We start from the raw sequence: 12,547 nt of genomic DNA, 5'->3' as shown, positions 1-12,547 counted from the left end.
GTTAGTTGCAAATTACCCCGCCGCACTAGCACTACGATGACAGCTACAGGCCAGAACAGCTCATGTGCCCAGATAATCTGCACTGCATGCATGTATTGCACATCAGAATCTCCTTGCGATTGCGGAGTTGCATGCTCATTTACGCTCGGACTTGTGGTGCATGCGTACCGTAGCGTGGGCATGGGTCGAATGTACGTGTATACTAGTAATATGCGCTGCATCATCCGTGCACATGTACGCACAAGCGCGGGATCACAGTCACTGTGATATTGTCGGTGTGTATCAAAGAGTATAGCATCATCCAGACTCCACTAGACATCGACATTACGTACTCAGATTGTTTTTCTCTGCCCTATCCTTCGCATCGCACAATAAGAATAACATGTACCGGCGGGATATCCAGGAGCCACTAGCCACATGTGAATAGAACGACCGCTCATGTGTGGCTAAACGATCGATGAATGTACAAATGTACATCTTTAGAATGAGATTGATCTTGGCCGCGCCGCGATATTTAATTCATTCTGCTACGAACGATTGAAATGTTCAATGTGAGTTTATGAAGGTGTGTGATACGTTTATATACGATGCATGTTTTGACAGTCGAAATAAATAAATTGTAATACTGATGTTTCATTTCATTTGTCTTCATGGGTGTGTGGTACAGAGGTTGCTTGTGTTGGAATGTTGTACCTTGAGAAGTCTGCTCAAGGTACCGAGCCGGGCTGGCCAGAAAATACGATCGTCGATTGGGCAGCTCGAACCGAGGCCAGTGAGGGAGATTTCATTTTGATATAATGTATTATTTTGAATTATTTATCAATAAAATGAAAATAATATAGGGTAGAATTTGAAAAATTTAAAGTGATTGTATGAATATTGATTTGGTGTAAATATTCCTTGAGGAATGATAAACGCCAAATAAATTCAAATAACAACAACAACATTGATTACTATACTTGTGTCAGTTAACTGTGCAACTAGTGTTCCGTGTTGTGATGTGTGTGTGTGTGTGTGTGTGTGTCCGCATGTGTGTAGGTAGCAAGGGAGCTGGGTATCATGGGCGGGCGAGAGTACATGATGCTCTTGATCAAATGATAAATCCATCGCTTCCTCAGAAAACTTCACATTTTAATTATTGACATTTGCTGGTCAGTTTTCTTCGATCGTCGGCCCGACGACACCCAAATAGTAACCCCCTCCCTCCCATTCCCTCACCGAAAAAAAATCTTTTAATATAAATACGCAATAATCCAAAGATAAATAAGCAAAAAAAAAATAATATTAACACAAGGTTTAAAAACACTCGTCAATTAATGGTCATGGGTATAAATCTACGCGCAGCTGGCGCTAGTACGTACGTAGGCCTACCGCACACGTGCGTGTATTTTTGCATGCACGTACGCATAATATCACTCGGATTTTAATTCAACTTTTTGCATCGGATTGCTGATGAGCTCTCTGGAAGATTCTTCCGTCAGTCTTGGATTGGAGCAGAGTCTAACGGGTATGTACAAAAATTAACACTTTATAAATTTATTTTAAGTCTAATGTTGAGGAAAGTATTTTGCTTATTCTGAGATTTTCAGGCCATAGTATATCAATATCTAACTTAGATATGGCATCAAATCACACTTTCCTGGCCACGCGCATTGAGTGAGTTGACGCCCCTTCAGCTTCCCCCGGGTCTGCAGCGCTCGCGATCGCGGCCGGCATGGAAGATTAGATCGTGTACGCGTATCATGCACGGACAGCCAAAAAAATTGTTCTTTACAAATATGGGGTAGGTCTGGCTCTCATTTATGAAATTACGAATATTTTTTTTTCGTCTTTGCTTCCTTTCCTGCAGGTATTGTTTATGAAGGTTGCTGAAACAATGTTTATTGTAGACCCAAGAAATGATTTAAAGAAAAATAAACTGCTAAAGACCTAATCAAAATGATAAGCACCACGATTCGTTTCGCTTGAATTGAAACCATGCGCTCACTCGCCATCTGAGAGGACGCACGCGTAATTTCTACCCTTCCCGTTTTAGCAAGGCCGCGACGCGTCGGTGGACTTGCGGGAATCCGAAAGCCGAAGGGACATCAATGATCAATCAAGATCAACTTATTTCAAATCATATTGACCGAATTTCATGATTTATAAGTAAAATATTACTTCTGCACGAAATTAAAACACCTATAAGTTTAAAGGAAAAAAAAACAAGGTTTCTATTTGGTCGGAATTTATCGATGTTCATCTAGCGCAGGCGAGTGCATGTCACTGCTAGCCCAGTAAATATCAGAGTCCCTGTGATCCGACTCGCTACCAATTCAAAGGTTGGTGAACCTCGACAAGTCTTTAAATGAAAGGCTTTTTTTTGAAAGATATTTGTATCTTTTAGTATTGAATAGCACAGGAAAATATAAAATATTCACAAGATAATTCGAAATGAGAGTACACTACTTGACAACTGATAAAGATTTTTCATTTTTTTTTTATTTTATTTTATTTTTATTTTTATGAATGTAGCATTATCATTATTACAAGCAAATTTATTGACCGTGATTCAACTGGGCATAAGGGATGCAGTAGCAGAAAGTCAATTGATACAAAGAAAAACAACTTTGCTGAAAATTCACTTAAAACCGAAACACAAAAAATCCCCAAAATAAACATGCATTCAATAAACACAATACACAATGAATAAGTCAAGAAGTCTTGAATTTACTTCATTTCTTTTTTTTATTCATTTCAACTTGCATTAAAAACTAGAGATTGTAATTTGTCATCACTGACAAATTAAGGTGATCCGATTTTTTTTATCAATGATTCGAGTCCTGATACTGCAAAGTCTCAGCTACAACATATCAAAATCTGAGAGAAATTCACCGAAGCATAAGTAAGATAGTGCTCGATAAAGAGAGTCATGTCAATTTTCACATCTAAAAAATTCCCTCCCATAGAGATAACACGTCATAGCGAACATAGAAAAAGAAGTACATATGACCTTTGACCCCACTTTGCACAGACAAGATGGCATCTGAGCAAAAAGTGGTTATTTTATGAAATGATCCCTGTAACATGGATTTTACGTGTGCAAAATATGGGAAAGATAGGTCATGTATTCACCAAGATACAGGATGAAACATTTATGACCTTTGACCCTAATTTACATACCCAAGATGGCGTCTGATCAAGTAGTTGTTATTTTATGAAATAATGTTCGTGACATGAACTAAACATGTGCAAAATATGGTGGTGATAGGGTATGTTTTTCTTGAGTTATTGCACATAAAGTTGCAAAAAGAAAGGAATATCTCAATACATCGAAGATAAACTTTAATTTCAACCAAGTTTTTTCACGTGATCCCGACAACGTATGAAAAAACAAAGGGCACACTTACGATAGCCCTACGTCTCAGCTACAACATATTAAAACCTTAGAGAAATTCACTAAAGCATAAGTGAGCTAGTGCTCGATAAAGATAGTCATGTCAATTTTCATTTCCATAAAAATTGCACTCCCATAGAGATTACACGTAAACTGGTCAAATTTGACAAGGTTACCTTCAATCCATTTTTTCGAGGTGATGTCGTCATCTAATGAAAATTGTGTATTTAATTTATGAAAGAGCATTTCATAAGCTACAACATATTGAAATTTGGGTGAAAATTGGCAAAGGATAAGTGAGATACGCTCGAGTAAACTTGAAATTTGATGACGTCATTTTGAAAATTTACTTTTTTTACTTTATTAAGAAATTTGATATCTTTTAATCATTTTTTCAGCATCGCCAACCCATGAAATGACATATACAACTCATCAGCTTTCAGAATATGTAAAGGAAATGGGGGGTCACCGTCCATCCTGACGAGTAAAATCGGATTTAAGATTTGCGGTTTTTTGGCATAGTTGCACTGTCTATCGCCATTGACGCGCGCGCGGAATTTCAACTTTGACGGGCCCGTATGACGTCATATTGAGTCGGATTGACTTGAAACTTGGTAGAAATATTCCTTCACATTTCAGACATCTGATCACAGTGAAAAAAATGGGAAATTTCGATTGCATATGAGCTGTGCGTGCGTATATGCGCGCGCGCGTACGCGTCCGTCCGATTTTTTCATTTTTTCAAAAAATGCTCTAAATGGTCTGAAACGTGTGCAAAAAAATTTTGGGCTTGATTGGAGCATACAAATATTTCAACGCGCGCGTACGCGCACGTTTTAAGAGAAAATATAAATTTTGACAATATGAATAGAATTCGCTTGACTTGAAATATATGTGACGTAAATTTCATTTAAAAATTCCATCCCATTAATGAGATATGATTGAGAATGTGTTTTCATATAATGACGTCATAGTGACGTCACGGTCAACTGATCACAATGATTTTACTTGATCTGTCGTCTTTGGGACACGATACATACATGGTATAAGTTTGAACTTGATAGGCATAGCACTTTCTGAGCTAACCTCTGCACAACTTTTGAGGAGAAATAAAGAAAGAAACAAAGAAAGAAGAATAAAGAATCAGTACAGATACAGAAGGTGATCCGAGAGGATACTCGGATCACCTAATAAAATAGATCAATGTAATCATAGCTTAATTAAAGGCAATGTACAATCATGATTACATAAATTATATAATATTTCATTTATATCACAACTTGGGTATTTACATGAAAAAATTCATCAGAAAGCAGACAATCATCAGGACATAAAACTGAGTCAATACCGGTAAGCCTTACTTTTTATTAGGTGATCCGAGTATCCTCTCGGATCACCTATTGTATCTGTACGGATTCTTTCTTCTTCTTCTTCTTCTTCTTCTTCTTCTTTCTTTATTTCTCCCCAAAAGTTGTGCAGAGGTTAGCTCAGAAAGTGCTATGTCTATCAAGTTCAAACTTATACCATGTATGTATCGTGTCCCAAAGACGGCAATCGAACTAAAATCAAAGTGATCAGTCGACCGTGACGTCACTATGACGTCATTATATGAAAACACATTCTCAATCATATCTCATTAATGGAATGAAGTTTTTCAATGAAATTTACGTCACATATATTTCAAGTTATGCGCATTTTACTCATTTTCTCAAAATTCACATTTTCTCTTGATACGTGCGCGTACGCGCGCGTTGAAATATTTGTATGCTCAAATCGAGCTCAAATTTTTTTTGCACACGTTTCAGACCATTTGGAGCATTTTTTGAAAAATTGAAAAAATCGGACGGACGCGTACGCGCGCGCGCATATACGCACGCACAGCTCATATGCAATAGAAATTTTCAGTTTTTTCACTCGGATCGCATGTCCAAAATGTCAAGGAATATTTCTATCAAGTTTCAAGTCGATCCGACTCAATATGACGTCATACGGGCCCGTCAAATTCAAAATTCCGCGCGTGCGTCAATGGGGATACACAGTGCAACTATGCCAAAAAACCGCCAATTTTAAATCGGATTTTACTCGTCAGGATGGACGGTGATCCCCCATTTTCTTGTAATATTCTAAAAGCTGATGAGTTGTACATGTCATTTCATGGGTTGGCGATACTGAAAAAATGATTAAAAGATATCACATTTCTTAATAAAGTAAACAAAGTAAATTTTCAAAATGACGTCATCAAATTTCAAATTCACTCGAGCGTATCTCACTTAAATTTCGCCAATTTTCACCCAGATTTCAGTATGTTGTAGCTTATGAAATGTTCTTTCATTAATGTTAAAACAACATTTTGATTGGATAACGTCATCACCTCGTAAAAATGGATTGAAAGTATCCTTGTAAAATTTGACCAGTTTACGTGTTATCTCTATGGGAGAGCAGTTTTTCTGGCAGTGAAAATTGACATGACTATCTTTTTCGAGCACTAGCTCACTTATGCTTCGGTGAATTTTTGCCAGATTTTAGTATGTTGTAGCTGAGACTTTGAGCTATCGTGAGTGTGCCCTCCATTTTTTCATACGACGTCGGCATCACGTCGAAAAACTTGGTTGAAAAATTGCATGTGGTTTCGATGCAGCGTCATTTTGCTTAATACACAGGGCCTATGGAGCATGAAATAGGTCATTGCATAGCGCATCCGACTCGTAATCCTAAGGTCCCTGGTTCGATGCTCACCCCTGCCAGTTTTTTTTTTAAATTTTTTTTAAACACTTTTTTTTTCTTCTTTTTCTTTAGTTAGTCTGAATCTCCTTTCCTAACTTTATCTTTTTCTGATTTTTTCATGCTTCTCCTTCAAATTTCTATAAAAATAACATAATTTTTTCTTTATTTTTCTTTCTTTCTACTACTTTCTGTGCAATAGATGAACAATAACAATGGCTAGTAATCCCATATTTTGCACATGTTTTGTTCATGTCACGTATATTATTTCATAAAATAACAATTACTTGATCGGACACCATCTTGGGTATGTAAATTAGGGTCAAAGGTCATAAATGTTCCATCCTGTATCTTGGTGAATACATGTCCTATCTCTCCCATATTTTGCACACGCAAAGACCATGTTACAAGAATCATTTCACAAAATAACCACTTTTTGCTCAGATGCCATCATGTCTGTGCAAAGTGGGGTCAAAGGTCATATATTCTTCTTTCTGTATCTTCATTATGACGTGTTATCTCTATGGGAGTGCAGTTTTTCTGCAAATGAAATTTGACATGACTATCTTTTTCGAGCACTAGCTCACTTATGCTTCGGTGAATTGCTCCCAGATCTTAATATGTTGTAGCTGAGACTTTGGGCTATCGTATTTTACCCTTCGTTTTTTCATACGATGTCGGGATCACGTTAACAAACTTGGTTGAAATTAAAGCTTATCTTCAATGTATTGAGATATGTCTTTCTTTCTGCAACTTTCTTTGCAATAACTCAAGAAAAACAGCGTCTATCACCCTCAAAGTTTGCACATGTTTAGTTCATGTCACGTACATTATTTCATAAAATAACAACTTCTTAGTCAGACACCATCTTGGGTATGTAAATTAGGGTCAAAGGTCATAAATATTTCATTCTGTATCTTAGTGAATACATGTCCTATCTCTTCCATATTTTGCACACGCAAAGACCATGTTACAAGAATCATTTTACGAAATAACCACTTTTTGCTTAGATGCCATCCTGGCTGTGCAAAGTGGGGTCAATGGTCAAATATACTTCATTCTGTATCTTCGTTACAGTGTATACGGAATTTGGTACCAAAGATGGCAGGTCTGACTCGCTTTTGTAAATGAGATTCCAAATATCACACGGCGAATGTCCCTAAACACACATGAAACCTGTATGGTCATGCCTAAATTATGTATTTGTTGCTGAATCTTCGTTATCTAGTGTATACAGAATTTGGTACCAAAGATGACAGATATGACTCCCTTTTTTAAATGAGAATCCAAACATCACACGGCCAATGTCTCTAAACACAGATGAAACCTGTATGGTCATGCCTATTGCGATCAGACCTCGAATCATTGATTAAAAAAAAAAATCGGATCACCTTAATTTGTCAGTAATGACAAATTACAATCTCTAGTTTAAGGATAAAACTACATGTACATAAAATCTTTTGACGAACTTTCAGAAAATACAACAAAAAAGAAATAATCATAAATAATTTATTGTCATTAGAATATAATTACATGAACATTTCATCACAGAAAATAGAGTACATTCATAAGTCATTACAAATTTCTTTGAAATTGTCATAAATCTATTTCATTTTCTTGTCACTCAAACAGGTCAACTCTCAACTGGACAGGAATACGTTCATTATGGCTACAAAGCCAAAGAAGCAAAAACCTCTGTCATCTTTGTCTGCAACTGCAAGGGCTAACCAATATCCCAATGATTTTTATGCTGATGGGAAAGTCATGTTTTGTAAATTCTGCAGCCACAGTGTGGACTTTGTACGATTGGACACAGTTAAGGATCACCTACAAAGTAAAAAACATATCAAAAACAAGGAATCAAGTTTGTCAGCTCCTGGGTCATCTGGCCAGTCTCAGTCAAACACAAAGCGGCAAAAAACATTAGATGTTCTTGTCAAATCGAAGGATTTGCGAGAAGCGTTCATTCTGGACTTTGTCAAGATGTGCACAATGGCTGATATTCCTCTCAACAAAGTTGAAAAAATAAGACCGTTCGTAGAGAAACACTGCAGCCAAGGTGGCGCTTTACCCAAAGCTGAAACACTGAGAAATGTATACATTCCAAGACAGTTTGAAATTCACTTTGAAGCTCTGAAGGAAACTGTCAAAGATGAAAAAGTATCCATCATCGCAGATGAAACAACGGACATCAGAGACTGTAGTATATTGAATGTTATTGCGGGAGTGCGGGGCAAATACTATCTGATCGATGTTTGCACCATGGAGGCTTGCAACCATTCAACGCTGAGCCAAGCGATCATTAAGGCCTTGATGAACGTGGGCATTAAATTTGATGATGTCATTGCTGTGGTCACAGACAGTGCAGCCTACTGCAAAAAAGCTGCCAGGGAGGTCCTCCAGCCACTGTTTCCTAAGAGCATTCATGTGCCTTGCCTGGCACACATCATCAACTTGGGAGCAGAAGCTTTCCAACACCATGTCGAGTTTGGTAGAGTTGACACTCTGGTCAAAATGATAAAGTCCGCTTTCTACAAGAAACCAGCTCGCAAATCAAGGTATCTCAAGTTTCTTCGAGAATATCTCCCTCCAGACGAGGTCAAACTTCCACCAGTACCTGTGTCCACAAGATGGAACTCATGGTTTCACGCTGTCAAGTATCATCTGACACATCTTCACGTCTATGAGGGTTTCTTCAAACAGGAAGACAGCAAGGGTATTGCAGTGGAAACCATCCTGGAGCTGCTCACAAACAAAGAGATCTATCAGGAGTTGCAGCTGATTATGAACTTCATCACGGCACAATCTTCACTGCTGGTGGCAGTACTAACCAGCTTGGAAGGCACCCACAATCCCTTGGCTTGCACAGTCTTCAACACGATTCAAGATGTCCGTTCATCTCTTGTTGCTGGCACGGAGAAGACTTCATTTGGGAACGCTACTGACAAGTTGCTGGAGCGGAAGTCAAAGGGGGATAGGGACAGAATTACAAAAACTTTCAGGTCTGTCTTCCAGAGAGCCTTGGAGAAAATTGACAAACATGTTCAACAACACCCCGCTCTCAGTTTCTACAAGGCAGCGCGCATATTTGATCCCAGGCAGCTGGGATCCATTTCACTTGACATTGGTGACTATCAGACAATCCCAGGGTTGAGCAATCTGGAGCCAGCTGTCGTGGAGGAGTGGTCGATGTACACCAGGTTGAAGGCAGAGGAAATACCAGTCCCACTTGATCTCCAACGATTCTGGGAATCAATGTCTAGCCGGTACCCACATCTTGCCAGGATCGCAAAAGATGCCATGTGGATGCCAGTGTCGAGTGTCGACGTGGAAAGGAGCTTCTCGCAATACAAGCATATCTTGACCGACAAGAGAGAAAAACTTACTCCAGAAAATACTCGTATGATCACAATGCTATACTGCAATGCAGACACTGAACATCAGTTCTAGACCGCACAAATCATCAGGTATGTATACAATATGCATAAAGGATACTGTATGATGTATACGCGATTACACAGGTACACAAACTTCAAATAGCAATCATTTAATTTTTTTTTCCATTTTTGCGTGCAAATACATGTAAACGGAATTTGCATTTTTTGTATGTACAATTCCTATGGGAAAACGGAATTTCCGTTTTTTCACCATGTTGAAACGGAATTCATGATTTTCTGAAACGGAAAAGGCAATTTTTTGAAACGGAAAATCACTGCCCCTATAACCACTCGCGAAAATGTGTGACAGCGGTAATTCGCGAAAATTTATGTACGCGAAAATTATAGCGTATACAGTAATATACAGCATGCATGTCTATGCAGCAGTGATAAGAATAACATATGTAGTTAAGTAACGATTATGCAGAGGGCCGCCATTATAAGCATTGCTTGAAAAGATGGCCGGCCCGAGGAAAAGATAGGGACGTACTAGATTCGTAACAATACAAATACTAACGAAAAAGGTGTCTTGCACATCTACCTTTGATAGTGGTCACACATGCCAAATTTGGGGTCAATTGCTCAAAAAATGAGAGAGGAGTTCGATCCCCAAGATTTTGCAACGGACTGACCGCCCGACCATTTTAATTTCGCGAATCTTGGTGCTCGCTAATGCACGTGAACATTCCTCGTTTTACAATACTTTATACCGGGAGACTATAGACCTATACAGTTTTGAACCAGAAGCTGTGCTGATGCAGCAGCCACAGTTGTGAAGACAAAGGAGATGATGGTTCTAATTTTTCCAAGGATCACAAGTATGTGGAAAGAAGGCTTGCCAACACAGGTTGGAAAACAAAACTTCTTTTTACATCTACTTTAATTAAAACTAGAAATGTCGCTATGGCGACTGATGCCTCCGCCATAATGCATGATTCTCCCGATAGGCGTATAGTACAATGTCTTCACAATGTGGGATCCATGACAGTTTCACATAACTGGCAAAATATTGAAATGACAGGTTTGTCAGAAATGTCTTGAACTGGGTTGCTTTAATTTTCTATTTAAAGAGTGCAGGTACACATATTTGGGGAATTGAGAATTTTTACTTGAATTCTGACAGACTTTTTAATAAGTTTATGCATTGAGTAATTTCCAAGGTATGAAGAAAGAGTGTAATGACGGTACAAAATGGATTTTTTTTTTTTTTTTTTTTTTTGGGGGGGGGGGCATTGAAACCTGGCCTTTGACCCTTAACCTTTGACCTTCTGGCTGGAAATTTCCCAGAGAATCTCCATTAGGTAATGCATGTATTAAGTTTTGACACTAATAATGCAAGCATTGCATATATTAGTATATGAGGGAAATAGTAAAATTTTAAGGAGATGACCTTGACCTTTGACCCCCTAACTATTGACCCATGACCCCTAAATTCCCTAGATAATCCCTGCCAGTCAGTACATGCGTATGTACCAAGTTCCAAGAAGATGCATTGAATCATTTGCAAGAAAAGTGATATTGCAACATTTTCACCTAACCTTTGACCTTTGACCTTATGACATGAAACTCTCTGGAGAATCTTTACGCAGTAGTACATGTCCACACCAAGTTTCAAGAAAATACCTTTGGGCATTGCATAGATATGGGGGAAATTGCAACATTTGTAGCATTTGACCTTTACCTTTTGACCTTTGACCTCTTGCCAATGTCACTAAAATCTACTCAACTACTTGTCCCATCATACACTGTACATCATCCTTGGACCAAGTTTGGTGAAAGCTGCTTCATCCAGTTTTGAGTTATCACGTAAACAGATAAATTTTAGGATTTGACCTTGATCTTTGACCTTTGACCTCTGTCTGATTTCACTGAAAAACTAATCAAGTAATTGTCCCATCATACATCATCCTCCAATAGTTTGGTGAAATTTGCTCAATCCAGTCTTGAGTTATCGCGTAAACGGATACAATTTCATGATTTGACCTTGACCTTTGACCTTTTGCCGATTTCACCCAAAATCTAATCAAATAATTGCCCCATCATACTTCATACTTGGACCAAGTTTGGTAAAATTCCTGTAAATATTACTCAAGTTATCGCGTAAACGAAAGCGGACGGACGGACGGACGTACGTTCGGACGGACGGACGGACAACCCGAAAACATAATGCCTCCGGCACCACTTCGTGGTGGAAGCATAAAAATGACTTTATTGTTCATATTGGCATTTGCACTGCCACAGCACCAGTATTTAGGATAGTTTAGTATACATGGTGCATAGAGGTACAACTTGTAGCTCGGCAGTGCAGTCCTGGCAGCGTGCAGTGCATTAAGAACTCCTACCACGACATCACAATATGTCACCAGCCACATTCACAATTTAGTCTCTGTTTTTGGGGTGGGGCTTGCAAACATAAAATCCTCAAAAACTGGGGAGTATTTTTTTTTTTCTGCTCAAATCTGAGATTTCCCAAGAAATGTACGGGTGGATTACATACATTTATAATTCTTTGAGTGCCTACAAAGGCCAATACAGTTGAATTTCTTTGGACCTTTAAGACTTCCAGCTAAAATGTAAAAGTTTAGGAACGTGGCATGAATGCATACGGTGACCAGCAGATTAATAAAACACCCACCCTCTCCTTACCTACAGTGTATGTCAGGGCTCGACACTAACTTTTTGCGCCGGAAATTAGCAGTTTAATTTGTTGAAAGGATGGATGAAAAGGACTGAATGAATGCCTGAGAGTGAGTGTTGCAAGTTTGTTGAAGTTTATTCATGAGTAGATATGTCCAACTTCTAATTCTTACTATCATAAATCTTAAATATTTGACTCATTAAAAATAAAGGACTTTTAATGTTTTTCATTGTTTTTTTGGGGGGCACACCAAATTTTCCTCTCGGGCCACCAAAAATTTGAAATTTAGGATTTTGGTGGCCCCATCGGGCCACCAAACAAGAAAGTTAGTGTCGAGCCATGCCTATGTACATGTATAACAATGGGGAAAATGGT

General features: G+C 38.4%; 1 protein-coding gene across 1 annotated transcript; it reads left to right on the top strand.

The window, feature by feature from the left end:
- Positions 1-7,762: 7,762 nt before the first annotated feature.
- On the top strand, positions 7,763-9,547 carry LOC139714665 (uncharacterized). Its single transcript, XM_071626344.1, has one exon. The coding sequence runs from the start codon at positions 7,763-7,765 to the stop codon at positions 9,545-9,547; it is 1,785 nt and encodes a 594-aa protein (XP_071482445.1).
- The last annotated feature ends 3,000 nt before the right edge of the window (positions 9,548-12,547 follow it).

The sequence above is a fragment of the Diadema antillarum genome, unplaced genomic scaffold (genome assembly GCF_040938485.1).
Source record: "Diadema antillarum isolate AM-2024a unplaced genomic scaffold, OU_Dant_1.0 seq00002371_RagTag, whole genome shotgun sequence".
NCBI lineage: Eukaryota > Metazoa > Echinodermata > Echinoidea > Diadematoida > Diadematidae > Diadema > Diadema antillarum.
Note: the sequence above shows the minus strand (reverse complement) of the source record. Positions and strands in the feature narration are given on the sequence as shown.